The 21,512-nt window shown below is 39.7% G+C and overlaps 1 protein-coding gene across 3 annotated transcripts in view; it reads right to left on the bottom strand.

The window, feature by feature from the left end:
* The window catches only part of LOC100402966 (tripartite motif-containing protein 43B), a 49,778-nt gene that overhangs the window by 6,102 nt on the left and 22,164 nt on the right, over window positions 1-21,512 (bottom strand). For 2 of the 3 annotated variants that reach the window (XR_013528245.1, XM_078353548.1), the window contains 2 exons: window positions 21,162-21,259; window positions 12,821-14,708 (listed from right to left, as the gene is read on the bottom strand). Coding sequence is in view for 1 of the 3 variants with exons in the window: in XM_078353548.1 (XP_078209674.1) it covers window positions 14,482-14,708; window positions 21,162-21,259 (325 nt within the window). In the remaining 2 variants the exon portion in view is untranslated. Of the gene's footprint in view, window positions 1-12,623; window positions 12,779-12,820; window positions 14,709-21,161; window positions 21,260-21,512 lie in introns of those variants that run through there. The other variant, XR_013528244.1, reaches the window with a different exon arrangement.

Genomic DNA, 21,512 nt, shown 5'->3' with positions numbered 1-21,512 from the left:
GTCCCAGCTACTCAGGAGGCTGGGGCAGGAGAATCATGTGAGTCCAGGAGGTCAAGTTGCGATAAGCCATGATCACACTACCACAGCACTCCAGCCCTCCAGCCTGGGCAACAGAGCAATACCCTACATTAAAAAAAAAAGGCCAGGCACAGTGACTCATGCCTATAATCCCAGCAATTTGGGATACCAAGGCAGGCAAATCACCTGAGGTCAGGAGTTCAAGATCAACTAGCCAACATGGTGAAACCCTGTTTCTACTAAAAACACAAGAATTTGCCAGACATCGTGGGGGTGTGCCTGTAATCCCAGCTACTCAGGAGGCTGAGGCATGAGAACTGCTTGAACCCGGGAGACTGAGATTGCCATGAACTGAGATCGTGTGATTGCACTCAAGCCTGGGTGACAGAGTGAGACTCCATCTCAAAAGAAAAAAAAAAGACAGAAAGTATGTGTGGCCACTTCTCACACTTCTAAATTTGAGCTGGAAAAATGAAAAAGAAAACATTCCTTTTACCCTTAAACTTGCCCAGAAGGACCCATATGACTTGCCAAGCCAGACTTCAGACTGTAAAATGTTTGCAAACATGACAGATCATGTTTTGTGGTCCAGGTTTTATCCAAGTATTAATAATTGGCTGGGCATGGTGGCTCATACCTGTAATCCCAGCACTTTGGGAGGCTGAGGCATGCAGGTCACCTTAGGTCAGGAGTTTGAGACCAGCCTGACCAACATGTTGGAACTCTGTCTATACAAAAAAATTCAAAATTAGCAGGACATGGTAGTGCATGCCTGTAATCCCAGCTACTTGGGAGGCTGAGGCAGGAGAATCGCTTGAACCTGGGAGATGGAGGTAATCTAAGATCACACCATTGCCTTCCAGCCTGGGTGATAGAGTGAGACTCCATCCCCCAAAAAATGTATTACAAAACTAAGAATCCAAAGATGTAATTGGGTTGCTATGTCTTGGGGTTTTAAAATCCCACCTCTTTTGGCCAGGCACAGTGGCTCACACCTGTAATACCAGCACTTTGGGAGGCTAAGGTGAGTGGATTACCTGAGATCAGGAGTTTGAGACCAGCCTGGCCAACATGGTGAAACCCTGTCTCTACAAAAAAGTACAAAAATTAGCCAGGTTTCATGGCACACCCCTGTAATCCCAGATATGAGAATTGCTTAAACCCAGGAGGCAGAGGTTGCAGTCAGCAGAGATCCCACCACTGCATTCCAGCCTGGGTGATAGAAAGAGACTGTGTCTACAATAAAAATAAAATAAAATCCAACCTCTCAGAGAGTAGTGAGGGGAAGGCAGCAAGAGGGATTCTGGGCTGCTGGAAATATTCTATTTCATTATCTGTGTCAAGGTTATGTGGGTGTGTTCGGTTTCTTAAAATTCAGTGAACTGTACACTCATGATATGTACAATTTTCTGTATGTATGTTATGATTGAATAAAATATTTTTAAAAAGTGAATAGAAATTCACCACCCTCCTGCTTGTCTCCATTTCTCCTTGAGAGCTATTTGGCAGAGTTATGAAGAGCCTAATAACTGGCACAAACTCTGACCTTAGGCCTTTCTGGGAGTGTGTCAAAAGGAAATTGTCAGATATTTGAGGAAAGATGCATGTATAGTGATTTGTTTGCTGGGAAATAATGTAAATGTCTAACAATGGGAAATTGAAGATAAATTACGCACTTCTGGTTGCTAATCCAGCATATACATGTAAGAATTTGGAAGTCATAACTACCACCCTCACAAAAAGAAAAAAAACTGAAGGCTGGGCACAGTGGCTGACACATGTAATCCTAGCACTTTGGGAGTCGGAGGACGTACCACCTGAGGTCAGGAGTTGAAGACCAGCATGGACAATATGGCAAAACCCCATCTCTACTAAAAATACAAAAATTAGCTGAGCATGGTGGCATGCGCCTATAATCCCAGCTACTTGGGAACCTGAGGGAGGAGAATTACTTGAACCTAGGAGGCAGAGGTTGCAGTAAGCCACGATTGCACCATTGCACTCCAGCCTGGGTGACAGAGTGACACTCCATCTCAAAACATATATATATATGAACAATGCATATATCTATATCCTATGGTTTGTCTCTCTGGAGAACCCTGACCAATACAAACTGTAATCTTTGCTTTGGCAGTTTGAAGCCTTTTACCTTACTCTCTTTTACTTAAAAATACTGCTGAATTTAAGTGCAAAAAGTGAAAATCTAAGAATTGCAAATATTTTTCAGAGGTCTGAGCCATTTGCAGGAAGTGTTCATAGTTTAATGTGACTAAAGTCTCAATTAAAATGACAACCAGCATCAAGTGTTAAATTACGCCTTATACGTTTATCTGCTCAACAACTGTGTTTTGATTTCTAAGCTAGGGTATTTCAGAGATCTTCTTATTTCCTCTAGTGTCACCATTTTTCATCTCTTCATTGCCTTGGCAATTTAAAATTACGTCTAAAAGCTTAAGGTTGTGAAAGCACAACATTTACAATATTCAAAAATTACCTCTTTTTTACTTAATTCAATGTACCATAATTAATACATGCATTACACACACACACATACACACACACACACACATACACATGCCTATAGAGATGGATACATTTTAACGTGAATTCCATATATTCACGATGCATACAAATGCATTGCAGGAAATACTAGATATTTAAAATTCTTAAAAATGTACTGAACAACTATGGAATACACAAAATAACAACCATTAATAACCTCCTGTCATAAAATAATAGTAATAATGAGTCAAAAATAATATCATTAAGTAGGTTTAAGATAATTAGATATTTTTTTGTCATGTGATTTATTATTTGTAAAGGAAGAGAGACCTAATTTTCTCCATATAAGTTGCACTCATCCCAGGGTTCTATGATTGTTTCCCACAATGATTCTTCCAGAAAAATTCTGTTAAGCACTCGTCAAGGTCAGGAGCTCCTTCACTGCAGTGCTGACCTTCAGAGGTCACCTGAATGCAGTTAACTAACTCTAAGCACTGCTGTTCTTCTCTGGAGAACAATGAGCTTTTTAAAATATGAATCTTCTACATCTATTTATATAAATGTTTGAAAACAACACCGAACTCTTTAATGGTGTTTAAGGTATTAAGAAAGATGGGGACAGAGATGATTAGATTTGTGCAGTATTTAGTACACGCCATATCATCACTGTTTAAATTAGCGTCACACTATCATGATATTATTCAATATGATCTCTAAGTTCAGACCCTAACATAAATCCATTTTTCAAATATATACTTATTTTCCTCATTAAGATATTAATTCTGGTTACTGACAACAATCTTTTACAACTCTGTATCAGATGAGAGGTGTAGGAGTCATAATCTTCTACTAATTCGCTGATGATAAGGTCTAGCAGCTGCTAAAACAGCAGCCCTGCAAACAATTCTGCACAACTGCATTGGCGATATTGGCTTTATTTTAGCTACAGCATGATTCTTTTTATTCTCCATCACATGAGACTTTCAACAAGTATTTACTCTAAATCTCACCCCCGACTCCTTATCATTAATTAGCCTTCTCTTAGCAGCAGCAGGAAAGTCAGCTCAATTTGGTCTCCATGTCTGACTTTCATCTGCTGTAGAAGGCCCAACGCCAGTCTCAGCTCTGCTCCACTCCAGCACTATAGTTGCATCAGGGCTTTTCCTGCTTATCCCCCTCTACCCTTTCATAGAAAATAACCCATTAATCCAAACCTTTACATCATGCCTAAGGGCTATTACCACCTTATTTTATTTTATTTTATTTTTTTTGAGATGGAGTTTCGCTCTTGTTACCCAGGCTAGAGTGCAATGGAGCGATCTCGGCTCACCGCAACCTCCGCCTCCTGGGTTCAGGCAATTCTCCTGCCTCAGCCTCCTGAGTAGCTGGGATTGCAGGCACGCGCCACCATGCCCAGCTAATTTTTTTTGTATTTTTGAGTAGAGACGGGGTTTCACCATGTTGACCAGGATGGTCTCGATCTCTTGACCTCGTGATCCACCCGCCTCGGCCTCCCAAAGTGCTGGGATTACAGGCATGAGCCATCGTATTACCACCTTATTTACAGCAATCTATGCTCTAACACAAAATGATATCATAAAAATTTTTGCATTTTCCACCTCAAGGCAGTTGGGTCTTATAATAGTAACAATTGGCATTAATCAGCCACACCTAGCATCCCTTCACATCTGCACCCACACTTTTTAAAAAAACTATATTAATTATATGTTCAAGATCCATCATCCATAATCTCAGCGATGAACAAGAGATTCAAAAAATAGGAGCATTACTCAAAACCTTACCATTCACTTCCTCTTCCCTTATTGCTGGTAGCCTAGCACTTACAAGTATGCCTTTCCTCACAGGCTTTTACTCCAAAGACCTTCTGATGGAAATGAGAAATATGACATAAAGCAGTGCCTCAGCCCCTTCCCTTACTCTTACAGCCAACTCCCTGAAAGCTGTCTACAGTACCCAGAGTATTTTCTTAGCTCTGATAGGACAACCTCACTTCTCAACTCGATTATTAACGAAAAGAACCCCCTTCTAACTGACTCAATCAAGCGCCTAACAATCGGCAGTATCTCCACCAGATTCCGTATCACCAAGGGTATTCTTCCAGCTTCACCTCCCTCATAACTATACCACTTCGCCTAAGGATCACAAACCTTGCTGTGGCTCCTAGTCTTAGTTTGGAGAGCCATGGTGGTTCTCAGCTACCCTTAAACTATTGAGACAGACACCTCTCCCAATTCAAACTGGAGCTACGAAAAAGTGAGAGATGTGATGAGGCTGTGTGAGGAGAACTGAAGCCGTGTGTTCTGGCATTGACATTTTTCCCAATCACCCAGGTGGGCAAAAACTCACGACCCAACTTTTCTTTGGTCCAGTCATGGCTGTCAAGTGTCTTTAAATAAGCTCCCATAGATGAGGGAGGTCTAGCTCTTAGCTTAACAGGATCAATGAAAGGCTTTACATTACTGATTATCTGTGAGAAATGAACCCTGATTTCATGGGTTGAGAATATTACAGATTATATAATATCTTCACATTTTAGTCCACCTTTATTTTATGAATGTGCTCCACTTTTTAAAATAACCTTCTCTTTTTTTCAAAGACATGTCTTCATTTTTCAGTCCACCTTTATTGTGCAACTATGCTCCAAATTATTTTATAACTTTCTCACTCTCAGTCTTTTGTTTTTGGAGACATTAGTGTCTCACTTTACTATACAGTTCTGCATTCTCTGTCTCCTTATTCTTTCTAATGTAAATAGGATTGTACTATCCACTCCATAAGTAATTTATACTGCCTTCGATTTAATAATTTATTATGTACATTGGTTTATTACAGTTTGTGTTTCTGTAACAGAGTGCCTGAGGTCAGGTATTTTATAAAAAAAAGAAGTTTGTTATGCTCACAATTCTGGTGGCTAAAGGTCTACCATTGGGCAGCTACACCTGGTGAGGGACCCAGGCTGAGTCCATTTATGGCAGGGAGTGGAGAAGGAGCAGGTGGGTCCAAAGAAATCACGTGGTGACAGAGAAAGCGCGAGAGAGAAACCAGAAGACAGACCCTTTTCCATAATGTGTTCTATGGAACAATCTCATTCCTGCTGAAGCTGAACTTCACCACCCTATCTCACCCCAACAAATAAAGGCAGTAACCTATATGTGAGGGATTGATTCCCATGACCCAAACACCTCCCAGTAAGCCCTACCTCTCAACGCTGCCCAGTTGGAGATCAATTTCAACATGTGAAATTGATGGGACAAGCCAAACCATGGAATTCGTGATGGTTTAAATGATGGCAGTTGTCATCATTTTATATCTGATTTTCTCATTCCCTATCACTTTCTCTTTCTTTTGTTTATACTGAAGACCCAGGCAAAGTTTCAAAATCAGCAGTATAAAATGAAATTTTGCCGTCATTATTTGAAACCTAAAAGTGATGGTATTAGACTGTGAATCTGAGATTCAATCTCTCTTGATTTTGTTGACATTGTCACTTCAACCAGACCTCACAATCTAGTAGAAGTTACAGACAAAAAGCAACAACCTCAGTACAACATGATGACTGCCACAAATATCTATTAGGCACACAGAATCAAAGATCAACTCTGTTTGGATGAGTCTTGAAGGATGAACGGAAATTTTGCTGGTGAATAAACAGTAACAGTGGTCCAGGTTCAGAGACATGCCTGCCTCAAGGAGGGCAAAGGCATTTTTTAGCAACTCAATAAAAGCAATACCAGAGTTACCCATAGGAGGAAGATTTTATAAGGAATGTATGAGGAGCTGAAGGAAATGCGCCATAACCCAGATGTGAGGCTACTCCTGGCACTGACTGACCATGGGCCATCAGGATGTTGAACATTAGGAGCATAGGTGTTTTTCCTCTCTCCTGAAATGCATTCTTCCTTTTATTTCCATGGTTTGTTTCCAGAAACACATTTCCATAACTAATACAACTTCCTGTATTTTTATCAGAACAAAGGTCTCTCTTACTTTATCCACCAGCCACAAAATGTGAAATCGTCAAGGTAACAGCCCCAATAAATATTTCCCATCTAAAGTCAATAACATATTTTGCTTTTTTGAACATTTATAAAATAGTGAGTGATTCATTTACATTAGGTTAATTTGGAGACATGGCAAGGTTGGGAGTTTGGGAATCTAAATATTTTTTTTTCATCCACTCACTTTTGTAATAGGGCCCAGGGAAGATGACCGAGTAGATTCTTCATGGTTACTGTGGAAAATAGACTTTCTGGGTCTTTTTTCTCTTCACTTATATAAAGAATGTCTTCAAAACTCAGATTTTTATCAGGACATTAATTTATGGCAATATGATAAACTAGGTTTTTCATTAGAGAAGAAACGTAAAATGCTTTCCTGAAGGGAAAATGGCAGGAAAATAATATTTTCATAAGCTGCCACCAGATCTCACACTGAAGTTAGTGGAAGATTCATTTTGGAGAAAGCATAAAGCATTTTAGCTATTTTTTAAAGGTGTTTGGAGACATATTACACAGGTAAACATTTTAGCAGGTGTTCTTTCAGTCTCCACAAATACCAAGTAGGACCTACTGTTTATTGAAGGCATACATGATGAAGATATCAATAGTACTTATTCCTGGATCCACTTTCACTCCCCACCTTAGGTAGTCATGTATTATGTTGCCTTGCTAAGTGATTTTACTTGACAGATTCAAAAACAATGTTAAAAAAAGAGAAGAGGCAAAAACCAAAATAAGTAAATAAACAAAAAAAAAAATGAAAGGAAACAAGAATCTGTTTCTGTTTATTTTAATTTTTATTTTTTGACTGTAAATCCAGAGTAGGTGAAAGATAAAGTGTTGTTTCCTGCATAATGAGAAAGTCACCAGAGGAAACAGCAGGATGGAGAAAGGGAAAGTATTTTAGAAGTGAAAAAGTGTCGATGATTTGTTGTTTATATATATACATACATATATACACATATATACATATGTATGCACACACACATACACATTTATAATCAGTTGATATTCTGAAAAATAGATTCAACAAACTGTACAGTGTTAGAACCCTGTAAGCCTCTACGGAAGCTTGGCTCTAAAGAAGAAGAGCACACCGACAGGCACCAGCAGATGCAGCAGGTCATCAATGTTGGGTGACAGGGAATTCAGCTGAGAGCAGCTGGAGGTGAGCCCTGCTGCTGAGAGGCTGTGCTGCAGGGGAAGGCCACCTTCCCACTCCATCCTCCTCTGCCACCCCATTTATCTGCTGAAAGCTACTTTCACCACTCAATAGAACCATGCACTCTTTCTCCAAGCCCACAAGTGAAACTTCCAGGCTCACGTGATCCTCCTGCCTTGACCCCTGAAAGTGTTGAGATGACAGACTCTAGCTGCTGTGCCAAGCTCCAACTTATAACTTTATATTCAATCAAAGTTATACGTGTATAAAAATAAATGAAAATTGCAGTACAGACTCTAAAGTAAATTTTGGTGCACAATTAAAAACAATTATCAACTGGCCAGGAGCGGTGACTCATACCTGTAATAGCAGCAATTTGGGAGGCTGAGGAGGGAGGAACACCTGAGGTCAGGAGTTCCATATCAGCCTTAACATGGTGAGCACTGTTTTTTTTTTTTTAAAAGAAAAACAAACTTTATAGCCTCTCCACCTTCCTAAACTTAACTCATTATGTGCAAAGACTTTTGGGATGGGTTGGGGTGTTTCCAGATTATGACAACATAGTTGAGACATTTCATGATGTTTGTACAGCTTCCCTCATACATAGCTTTTTTTCTATTTTTTTCTGACACCGTTCTTTTGTCTTGGCTCCCCATGATAGTCTGGTTTCAGATGATTTCTTGGTGAACATGCCTGTTCAAAGAAACTTCCATCCCAAACCTTCTCTTGTGAGACAGCAGGACAATGTGTGACTGTCTTTGCATTCATTATAGCTTGAGATTCAACAAAATTGTTGTGTGGGTATGAAATGGGATAAGCACATTGCCTATATACATTTGTTTATCAATTTTTTATTATTTAAATAAACATGCGTGCAACAATCATAACTATCTGATTCCAGGACAATTTCTGTGCCCCAAAAGAAAACCAAATAACCTTTAATGTTATTCTTTATTCTTTTCAGCTCCACCACCCCCTACCCACCTGGAAACCCCTTATATACTTTAGATCTTTATGGACTTGTGTATTGTAGAGATTTCATGCAAATCAAATGATACAATATGTGGTTCTTTTTGTCTTGTTTTTGGCATTTCACATAATTTATCCAAGACATTCACACTGTAAACAATGTGTTTAACTCACATATTTGAACCAGGTTGGGGTAGGAGAATAAAGTCCTGAATATCTCAGTTACTGAACTCACTGCAGGTCTCAGTTTACTCTTGAAGTCTGATCTAGATGGATAGATCCAGGTATCTGCCAGATTATGTCTCTAAATCCTAATCATTCATTACTTTTCAGAAAACCTCAAACAAAAGCTTTTTAGGGAATTCCTTCCATCCTCTGTAGACAAGACAGTTATTATTACACACTCTAATGGTATTATGCTCGCTCCTTATAATATCCAACAAACTCTCATTCAATTTATAGATACTTATTACTATTAGACTGTACATTCTACAATGGTAAGGCCAGAATGTGTCTTATTTGCTACTATATTCTTACTTTCCAATGCAATGCTTAGAACATAGTACATACTACATGTGTAGAAAACACACAAATATATGAACAAATAAAAGAGCTAATATAAAGAAATATTGCATTGAAGTTTCCAAGAACATAATGGAATGCAAATTCTAAGTGACAAATGTCAACAAAATCAAGAAATAGATTGAATCCCAGATTCACAGTCTAAGAAAGTATCATTATGTTTAGTTTTTAAATAATTACAGCAAAATTCTATTTCATAGTGCTGGCTTTGAAACTTCCCCTGGATCTTCAATATAAAAAAAAGATAAAGTGATAGGGAAGGAGAAAATAAAATTTAAAGTGATGTAGACTGCCATCATTTAAACTATCGTATGTTCTACGGTTTGGCTCTTCTCTGTGAAATCCCATGTTGAAACTGACCTCCAATTTATCAGTGTTTAGAGGTAGGACCTACTGGGAAGTCTTTGGGTCATGGGAATGCCTTCATATTGTTAGGGTGATATGGGATGGTGAAGGTTAGCTTCAGCAGGAATGAGTTTGTTCCTAAGACAACAAGTCGTTTAAAAACAGTCTGTCTTCCTGGTTTCTCCCTCTTGCTTTTTCTCTCTGTCTTTGGACCTGCCTGCTCCTCCACTTCCTGGAATAAATGAACTCAGCCTGAGTCCCTCACCAAGTCCACCTGCCCAATCTTAGACTTTCAGTAGCCAGAATTGTGGGCATTTACTCCTTTGTTTTACAAAATACCTAACCTCAGGAATTCTGTTACAGAAACACAAAGTGTAATAAACCAATGTATATAGCAAACTACAAAGTAAAAGGCAGAATAAATTACTTACGGAGTGGATAGTGCAAAACCTATTTACATGTGAAAGAATAATCCAGGAGATAGAGAAGGCAGAATTGTACAGTAAAATGTACCCATATCTCAGAAAAGAGAGAGAGAGTTTAAAAGTAATAAAATAATTTGCAGCATAGATTGCAGAATAAAGGTGGACTGAAATACAAACACATATTCAAAATAAGAGAAAGTGAATAAAATTGTGGAGCATATTCATAAAATAAATATGGACTGAAATGTGAAGACATTATAAAATCTGTAATATTTTCAATCCCATGAAATTAGGGTTGATTTCTCAGAGATAATCAGTCATGTGAAGCCTTTCATTGAATCTGTAAAGCTAAGAGCTAGACCTCCCTAACCTATGGGAGCTTATTTAAAGACACTTGACAGGCATCAGTGAACAAAGGGAAAGTTGAGTCCTGAGTGGGTGCACACCTGGATGATTGGGAGAAATGTTGAAGCCAGAACACACGGGTTCAGTTCTTTACAATTCATATGCCCAGTGTCCTCACACAGCCTCATTAAGTCTCTCATTTTTCTGTGGCTCCACTATAAACTGGCTGGGGTGTCTGTCTCACATACACTAAGGGTGGCTGAGAACCACCATGGCTCTCCAAACTAAGACTAGGAGCCACAGCAAGGTTTAGGAGTCTAGTGGAGCAGCATGTGGTGTCATTTGAGGTGTTCTGGGATCTGAAAAGTAGCATTGTGTCACAACTCTACAAATTGAGGACAATATACAGGAAGGTCCAAATGGCTAAAGCCCAAGTCCTAGATTATAAATCCCTTAGCTGAGACCTTCAGCCACTGTCTGCTTTCTTTTGAGGCAGGTTGGAGAGCTCTAGACAGTGATCCTTGAGATCTGTGTCTGTTGTATGTCATGATCATGGCATCTTAGAACCCTGAGTGTGAGAACCAGATGAAACCTCCATCCCAGGTGATATGCAAATGTGTCCTCTTTCTAATCAGTCTTCTAATGCAAATGTTAGAAGTTTTAAAGAACTTTTAAAAGGGTTTTGCTGGCACGTTCACCCATTGCTATCTTAAATTTGGGTTCTCTCTCAATGATTTGCTCTTTTTTTCCCCTTGCCTCCTCATAAGTTTCTATTCTTTCCCTTATTCCCATTTCTTTTGGCTGAACTACCCTTACAGTTTATCTGTCATGTAACTGTTGTTTTGTTTAAGTAAATTTTAACCCTTTTGCAAGGTACTGATCCAATTATTATATACAGGTACAGGATGTGTGTGTGTGTGTGTATGTATGTGTGTATACACAATTACTTTATATATACCAACACCATATTATATAAAAAATGCATAACACACCTATACAGTCCACACCCACACACGCTGCTTTGAGAAAGGCACTTTGTTCTGGGAATGAGGCTTTATAAGCAGTGAGTTTGAAAATCAAGCCCAGGCAGTTGAACTTCAAGACGTTGCTCTTAACCATGATACCATGTTACTCTTGGCCCTTTTTCCACCTTGGGTACTGATACACAGTAGAAACTCCATGCCAATTCCAGGAGATGTAAGCACTGCACTCAAGAATCATTTTGAAATGTGTAGGAAATGTTGCCTGTTCCTTCCTTATCTGGATCCCTTCTTCACTGTGACTTTGCTTTTCCTCACCTGGGATTAGTTTTCTGACACATGCGTGGGTACATCCTATTAAGGTAAGAGAGTTTTACTTTGTGTCAGACACCGATAAAACCTCTCTTTCTCCATACACACCTGAACTTGACTGTCCTCTTTCTCTTTTCCTATTATTTAACCCCAAATACCTTTTACCTTTTTAGATTTCACAAGGATGTGACTGAGCAGTTTCAAGGGCATCCACTTTTGCTTCCTCCTCCTGCCTTTGAATCCTGCATCTGCATTGCTGGATGTCAGGCAAATTAGACAACCCCTGTTTCCCATTCCAGGATATTTTGATGACCAACTTTTCTTATGTTGTGAATTTGAAGGGCAAGGGCAGATAATGAGAAAGTGGATAGTCAGGGACCTGTGTTCTGAGAACTGGGCCAGAGGACTGACAGAGAGGGAGAATAATTTCAGTGATTCTGGCGGGCATCATGGATCAGTAAGGGCCAGAGGAGTAGAACATAGGGGCACAGAGTGAGAGGCCTGTGACAAGACCCAGCCTGTCTCCTTCACAGCAGAATGTTAATAGACATTAGATTTTAGTAAGCAGAGAACATATCTCTGAGTCAGCATCAAAAAGTTCTACAGTCCAGAAGAAGGAATAGTCACAGGACCTAACCTCACCTTCCCTTTTGAGTATGGGAGCCACAGGGCAGTGAGAATGGAACAGCTTGTATCTGAGGTTAAAGCCAATGTTTCTCTCTCTTTAGTCCACACTTACAGTAAGATCCAGTGGATGACTCGGCTACAGGTTTTTGAACTTCTGGCTTTTGAGGGAAAGACTTTCTCACCCTCTATGCTGAAGGTATTCTATGTATTATGAACTCCAGTCAGTGGCTCTTATCATCAAGAAATCTTGAAAAGTGCAAGGCATTCAGAAGGCCTAATGAATAGTTTCCAGCCACTTAGAGACATCAGAGGGGTTTCCTGCCAAGGGTGCACTGACCTTTTTCATCCTACTGTCTTAACAGTACTGGGTCTGTCTCTGTTCACCTCGAAGGAGATGGGTCATCCTTCCCTTCCTCTACTCCAGTATCCTGTGCATCTTCCTCAATGGTTTTGTCATGTCGTGTTCATAATGATTGTCCAGTTGAACCACATCTTGAAAAAAAATTCCAAAAGTATATTTACCTGGTCCCAATTGTCAATTGCCCTTTTACAGGAATCTGGAGCAGGAATGGTGTTTCTGTAAGGGGCTCGTTGGATCTCATGTTTTATAGAACCCCCAATCTCTGGATGTAGATCCTCAATGTCTACTTCTTAAATATATATTCATCCCACATTCTCCTCCTATGATGTAACTTCAAGACTGCTACTGTTGAGTGTTCTAGTCCCTTTACTTTGTGTAATGTTGTGACTATAGCTGATGTTTTACTCTGAAGCATAATAGTACTTCTTCTGACTCTACAGAAATCTTCACTGTGGAAAGTTAACTACCATGCTGTGAGCAAGCCCAAGCAGCTACCTGGAGAGGCTATTTTAATATACTCGAGGTAACACCCCCAACTGAGGAAGCCCAGACATCAGTCAGGATCATCTGTTAAACTGGAAGTAGAACGTCTGTTGCCATTATTTAATTAGTGATCATGAAAATGACCATTTGGTGGGTAGACACACTCAATTGACTCACTGTAATCTGGGTTTTCATCAGAACTGGGTTTTGCTTGTTTTGTCTTTTTTTTTTCTGATACTAATATGTTCCCACTGTAACATGAGGTGATGATTATGTCTCAGGTCTAGGTCATCAGTGAGAATTCATAATCTGTGTGAACCGGAAGCATAAACACATTTTAAAGCAGACAATCTGCTCATTTATCTATTTTTCCCTAGGTGATGCTGTTTGCTTAATTAACCAGCTACAGAAATCAATGTGGGTTAAACCTTTTGGGTTGTTGCTCGGGCATTGCTAGCAAGTTCTCGAAGAAGCAATAGGCTGCACCATTTGGCCCATTCTGCAGATGGCTATTCTACCTAGGTTTTTGTAAGTTCACTCTGATGTTCACACTGTGATAAAAATCACTTAATAATGCATTTCTCAGAATGTATTTTTGTCACCATAGGATGCACAACTGTTAAATCCCTATTTTTTTTCCCAAAGATTCAGTGAACATTTAGGTGTAAAATAAATTTTCCCCCTAAAGTGATGAGGTATAGAATTTACTGTTTCAATAGGAGGAAGCTCCCACACTTGCAAATGTGTTGTACAAAATCCTGTCTGTCCATGACATGCAAATTCTGTTCCTGCATGAGATCATTCACTTGGAATCACGCACCCTCATATTTCCAGAATTCCATCAAAAAATTCACAAAGCAGTTGAAAATCACAATATACATTTTAAGTAATGGACCATAAGAGATTATTTTAATTGTTAGAAAGTGTATACAAATATTTTTCATTTTACGTATTTTTCTGTTTAACCATAACAAAGTGAGGTGACACTAAAATAGAAAGAAAGCCTGAACAGTGTGATTCCTCTGCTTCAACAGTGAAGGGCTCCCTTGTACATACAGTTCTCAAACAGTCAGCTGTCTTCATCCTGATCATCTATGGCCAGTGTAAAAGAAAGGCCTGACAGGGAAACTTAAGGAGCCAGCCAGGTAACGCCATATGAAGGAATTCTTGGTGATATTCAAAAAACTCACACTTCCGCTTTGAAAATACAGAAACACACCAACCCGGCCCAGAGGTTTCTCTACATAGTGAGGAGGCATTGGAGAGCTGGTCAAGACACAGAAATGATGATCCACCTTCACACGTAAAAGAAGAAATATGTCCTCAGATGTAATCATGGTGCCATTCTTCCTTATCGGGGAGTCCTTACAGACGCCCAGAGCCCAGTCCCCAGAGTCATCCACAACCAGCTCCCAGTAGTGTTTCCCAGAGGAAAAGCCCCAGTCTCCCCATGCAGCAAAATAGGTCTGTCAGAATTCAAAGCTCCACCTTCCTGATCAGGTCTGAACATCCAACTTCTCACATCCTCAAACAGGCTGATAGTGTGCTTGCTTACTTCATAATTGAAGGTAGTTTCCACTGTAGAAAAAAGAGAATGTTCCAGTGAAAAGCAGTTTATACATTCTTATGTTCAGATAAGAAAGAAGAGACTCTCACGAGGGACTGATCCAAGATGGCCGATCGCTAAAACATCTTGGGACTTCAGCTCTCAGTGAAGGCATGGAGAACTAGATGATGCCACACCACTTCAGACAAATTCTGGTTGTTCACGGAGCAGAAGATCCCAAGTGGAGGAATCACACGGGTCACCAGCACGACTTTCGTGGCTGGTGCAGCAGTTCCGCTGGCGCCTTGGCGCAGCAGCTCTTGGAGCAGAGTAAACAGGTTCGGAGGACCCACAAGGGCCCCCAGCATGACACCAGAGCCCAGTGCAGCAGCTGTGATGGCACCTCAGCGTGGCAGCGCTCGATGCAGAGTAAACAGGACCGGCTCCCCTTCTGACTGAGGTTTGGAGCCCGGGGAAGGCAGAGTCGCCTACTACGGACACAAGAAGGAAGCCAGACAAGAGAATCCTGGGCAGAAAAGCACGATCAGTTTTAATGCCGCTGCTCTGGTCCTGGGAACTAACAACCTGGACGCCCACTCAAGAGACCTAATCTGAAAGTTGGTAAATTCAAAGACCACAGGAGGATAAACTTACAATGATGGGAAGAAACCAGCGTAAAAAAGCTGAGAATACTCAAAGTCGGAACGCCTCTCCCTCTAAAGATGATCACAGTTCCACATCAGCAATGGGACAAGGCTTGATGGAGAACGAGCGCATCCCAATGCTAGAATATCGCTTCAGGGAATAGATAATAACAAACTTCGGTGAGTTAAAAGAACATGTTGTAGCCCAACATAAACAAACTAGGAACTTTGAAAAAAAGTTTGATGAAATCCTATTGAGAATAGACAACTTAGAGAGGAGTATGAGTGAATTAATGGAAAAGAAGAATACAATACAGGAACGCCGAGAAGTTTGCACAGGTTTAAACACTTGAATTTGAAGCAGAAGAAGGGATATCAGAGGTCAAAGTCCAACTTAATGAAATAAAACGCGAAGAAAAGATGAGAGAAAAAAGGATAAAAAGGAATGAGCAAAGTCTCCAAGAACTATGTGAAAAGACCAAATCTACGTTTGATAGGCGTACCTGAATGCGACGGAGAGAATGAATCCAAGATGGAAAATACCCTTCAGGAAATTATTCAGGAAAATTTTCCTAAACTAGCAAAGCAGGTCAATATTCAACCCCAGGTAATAGAGAGAACACCACAAAGATATTCCTCAAGAAGAGCAACCCCAAGGCACATAATCATTAGATTCACTAGGGCTGAAATGAAGGAGAAAATACTAAGGGCAGCCAGAGAGAAAGGTCAGGTTACCCACAAAGGCAAGTCAATCAGACTTACAGCAGATCTCTCAGCAGAAACTCTACAAGCCAGAAGAGAGTGGGGGCCAATATTCAACATCCTCAAAGAACAGAACCTTCAGCCCAGAATTTCATATCCAGCCAAACTAAGCTTCACAACTGAAGAAAAAATAAAATCTTTTATGAACAAGCAAGAACTCAGAGATTTTATTACCACCAGGCCTGCTTTACAAGAGCTTCTGAAAGAAGCATTACACACATAAAGAAACAACCAGTATCAGCCCTTCTAAAAATATACCAAAAAGTAAAGAGCACCAACATAAAGAATTTACACTAACGAATGGATAAAACAGCCAGTTAACATCAAAGGGCAGTAAGCCTAAATTTAAATCGACTAAATCCCCCAATCAAAAGACACAGCCAAAACCCAACGGCATGTTATATCCAGACCTGTTTCACACTCAAGGATACACAAAGACTCAAAACAAAGGAATGGAGAAAGATTTACCAACCAAATGGAGAGCAAAAATAAATAAATAAATAGGAGTTGCAATTCTTGTATCGGATAAAATAGATTTTAAAGCAGCAAGGATATAGTGGTAAAAGGATCAATGCAACAATAAGAGCTAATGATACTAACACACAGATACATAGAGACTTAGATACAATGAGGCAGAAAATTAATAAGGATATCAAGGACTCGAACTCAGATCTGGAACAAGTAAACTTAATAAATATTTATAGAGCTCTCCACTTCAAATACACAAAATAAACATTCTAGTCAATACCACATCACACGTACTCATAGGTTTAAATGAAACACTGATTGGCCATTAAAGAAGTTCTTCGAAACCAATGAGAACGAAGACAAAACATGCCAGAATCTCTAGGACACATTTAAGGCAGTCTCTAGAGGAAAATATAGAGCAATAAGTGCCCTATGAGGAGAATGGAGAGATCCAAAATTGACACCCTATCGTCAAAATTGAAAGAGCTAGAGGAGCAAGATCAAAAAAACTCAAAACCTAGCAGAAGACAAGAAATAACTAAGATCAGAGCAGAACAGAAGGAGATAGAGACACGAAAAACCCTTCAAAAAAATCAATAAATCCAAGAGGTGGTTTTTGTCTATAACAAAATAGACAAACCACTAGCCAGATTGATAAAAAAGAAAAGAGAGAACAACCAAATAGATGCAATAAAAAAGGTAAAGGGGAAATCACCACAGATTCCATAGAAATTCAAACCATCATCAGAGAATATTACAAACAACTCTATGCACATAAACTAGTAAACCTGGAAGAAATGGATAAATTCCTGGACTCCTGTGTCCTCCCAAGCCTAAACCAGGAGGAAGCTGAAACTATGAATAGACCAATAACAAGGGCAGAAGTTGAGGCAGCAATTAAGAGCCTACCACACAAAAAAAACCCCGGTCCAGATGGGTTCATAGCCAAATTCTACCAGACACACAAAGAGGAGCTGGTACCATTCCTACTGAAACTATTCCAAATAATCCAAAAACAGGGAATCCTTCCCAAATCATTTTATGAGACCAACATCATTCTGATATCAAAACCCGGCAGAGACCCAATAAGAAAAGAAAACTTCAGGCCAATATCCATGATGAACATAGATGCAAAAATCTTCAATAAAATATTGGCAAGCCGATTGCAACAGCACATCAAAAAGCTTATCCATCATGATCAAGTAGGATTCATCCCGGGGATGCAAGGCTGGTTCAACATACGCAAGTCTATCAACGTAATTCACCACATAAACAGAACCAAAACCAAAAACCACATGATTATCTCAATTGATGCAGAGAAGGCATTCGACAAAATTCAACAGTGCTTTATGCTAAAAACCCTCAATAAACTTGGTATTGATGGAACATACCTCAAAGTAATAAAAGCTATTTACAACAGACCAACAGCCAATATCATACTTAATGGGCAAAAACTGGAAGCATTCCCTTTGAAATCCGGCACTAGACAAGGATGCCCTATTTCACCACTCCTACTCAATATAGTACTGGAAGTTCCAGCCACAGCAATCAGGCAAGAAAAAGAAATAAAGGGTATTCAAATACGAAAGGTGGAAGCCAAATTGTCTCTATTTGCAGACGACATTATAGTATACCTAGAAGACCCCATCGCCTCAGCCCAAAAACTCCTGAAACTGATAAGCGACTTCAGCAAAGTCTCAGGATATAAAATCAATGTGCAAAAATCACAAGCATTCGTCTACACCAATAACAAACTTAAAGAAAGCCAAATCAAGAATGAACTGCCATTCACAATTGCTACAAACAGAATAAAATACCTAGGAATACAACTTACAAGGAACGCAAGGGACCTCTTCAAGGAAAACTACAAAACAGTGCTCAATGAAATCAGAGAGGACACAAACAGATGGAGAAACATTCCATGTTCATGGTTAAGAAGAATTAATATCGTGAAAATGGCTATACTGCCCAAAGTAATTTACAGAATCAATGCTACACCCATCAAGCTACCATTGACTTTCTTCACAGAACTGGAAAAAACCACCATGAACTTCATATGGAACCAAAAGAGAGCTCGCATAGCCAAGTCAATTCTAAGCAAAAAGAACACAGCGGGGGGTATCACACTACTGGATTTCAAACTATACTACAAGGCTACAGTAATCAAAACAGCATGGTACTGGTATCAAAACAGAGATATAGACCAATGGAACAGAACAGAGGCATCAGAGGCAACACAACATATCTACAACCATACAATCTTTGATAAACCTGACAAAAACAAGCAATGGGGAAACGATTCCCTGCTTAACAAATGGTGTTGGGAAAACTGACTAGCCATGTGCAGAAAGCAGAAACTGGACCCCTTCCTGATACCTTACACTAAAATTAACTCCAGATGGATTAAAGACTTAAACATAAGACCTGGCACCATAAAAACCCTAGAAGAAAATCTAGGCAAAACCATCCAGGACATAGGAGTAGGCAAGGACTTCATGAACAAAACACCAAAAGCATTGGCAACAAAAGCCAAAATAGACAAATGGGACCTAATGAAACTCCACAGCTTCTGCACGGCAAAAGAAACAGTCACTAGAGTGAATCGGCAACCAACAGAATGGGAAAAAATTTTTGCAGTTTACCCATCTGACAAAGGGCTGATATCCAGAATTTACAAAGAACTCAAACAGATTTACAGGAAAAAAACAAACAAGCCCATTCAAAAGTGGGCAAAGGATATGAACAGACACTTTACGAAAGAAGACATATGTGAGGCCAACAATCACATGAAAAAATGCTCATCATCACTGGTCATCAGAGAGATGCAAATCAAAACCACATTGAGATACCATCTCACGCCAGTTAGAATAGCGATCATTAAAAAATCTGGAGACAACAGATGCTGGAGAGGATGTGGAGAAAAAGGAACACTTTTACACTGTTGGTGGGAGTGTAAATTAGTTCAACCATTGTGGAAGACAGTGTGGCGATTCCTCAAGGCCTTAGAAATAGAAATTCCATTTGACCCAGCAATCCCATTAATGTGTATATATCCAAAGGACTATAAATCGTTGTAGTATAAGGACACATGCACACGAATGTTCATTGCAGCACTGTTTACAATAGCAAAGACCTGGAACCAACCCAAATGCCCATCGATGATAGACTGGATTGGGAAAATGTGGCACATATACACCATGGAATATTATGCAGCAATCAGAAATGATGAGTTTGTGTTGTTTGTAGCTACATGGATGAATCTGCAGAACATCATTCTCAGCAAACTGACACAAGAACAGAAAATGAAATACTGCATATTCTCACTCATAGGTGGGTGATGAAAAATAAGGACACATGGACACAGGGTGGGGAATACTAAACACTGGGGTCTATTGGGGGGAAAAGGGGAGGGCCAGTAAGGGGGGGGAGCTGGGGAGGGATAGCCTGGGGAGAAATGCCAAATGTGGGTGAAGGGGAGAAAGGAAGCAAAACACACTGCCATGTGTGTACCTATGCAACTGTCTTGCACGTTCTGCACATGTACCCCAAAACCTAAAATGCAATAAAAAATTTTTAAAAAAAGAAAGAGACTCTCACTAGAAAACACAGGTCAAGATTAAAAGGCAACTTTTGTCTGGAAAAATGTTGGGATCAGAGGGTGTTAGGAAATCTACACAAGTAAATAGCTAAACTGCAATGACCACAGTTTCTATAAATTCAAAAATGTGAAGGGGAGGATTGTCATGCCTACGTCTAGTTAGCTACTTTTTATTACAACTGAAAAACTGGAAGCTCTTGGACTGCAGCCACGTCCATAGAAATAAAATGTATGTCCATTGCCTCTTCTCTGGCAGGGCAGAGCAGGAGGCTGGGGACAGGAGATGAGGTGGGGAGCCATTCTTATACCTAAATAAGTTATCACTTTGCCAGAATATAATCTGCCACTTAAGCTAGCAAATTCATATTTAATGAAACTCTGAATCTGCCTTCTGAAAAGTGCAGATTCCTTGCAAGAATTATCTGACTTTCATGCCAGATTTCAGCACAGACTTCTTTTATCTGCCTGATTGATCATGATCTATCCTGGAGTTCTAAGGACTCATCAACCGCCAAATCACTTTCCTTTGTTCACAGATCCTCAGATTTGCATTGTTATTTAAGTTACTCATGTACATTTTGGTTGATTAAAATGCACGATTAAAATTACAAATGCTATGAAACTTCACCTGAAATGTACTTAAAAATAAACACTGTCACCCAAATCACAATCATTAACGACACTTAATTTGAAATTGAAATGTCCTGAATTAACTCAGTTCTGTTTACCTCATGTAATACTTGTATACATGAAATTGTGTCAGAGAATGTTTCTAAGTCCTAAGGAGCCATTCTGCATGTTTTATTTTTTTCTAAGAAATTTGTTCTATGGCTGATCCTTATTACATTTCACCAGCTTTTATTATTGGTCTGATGATAGTGAAACTATAAATATAAAGACCTATTCACAGACTATTTTCTTCCAGGTGAAAGATCATTACACTAGGAAAACTGCTCATAGAAACCATACTTGAAGACATTACATGTTGGTCCCAGCAAGAGGATGACACTCACCTCGGAAGCGGTTGAGAATGTGCACCAGTCCAGTGATGGGCCCTGCAATGAGCGCTGGATTCACAGGCTGGGGCATGCGCAGCAGCACAGGCTCGCTTCTGCAAGGAAGCAGGTGCAGTTGGTTAACCTTTCTGGTGTCTGTGTTTAAGAAATAGTTTCCAAAAGGAAATGCTTCATGCAAACCCACTTCTGATATTGTAATGTAACTCCACAATCCTAGGATAGGTTCCTGGCTCTCTTAGGGAATCTTTCTAAGGATTCACTCCATTTCTAACCTACTTCCACTGAAAGATAATTACCTCTCTCCCTATCTGCCACCAAATAGTTCATTTGTCTCTAATTATGATTCTG

Source organism: Callithrix jacchus, chromosome 16 (assembly GCF_049354715.1).
Source record: "Callithrix jacchus isolate 240 chromosome 16, calJac240_pri, whole genome shotgun sequence".
In the NCBI taxonomy this organism is placed as follows: domain Eukaryota; kingdom Metazoa; phylum Chordata; class Mammalia; order Primates; family Cebidae; genus Callithrix; species Callithrix jacchus.
This window is presented reverse-complemented; position numbering and strand designations above follow the sequence as displayed.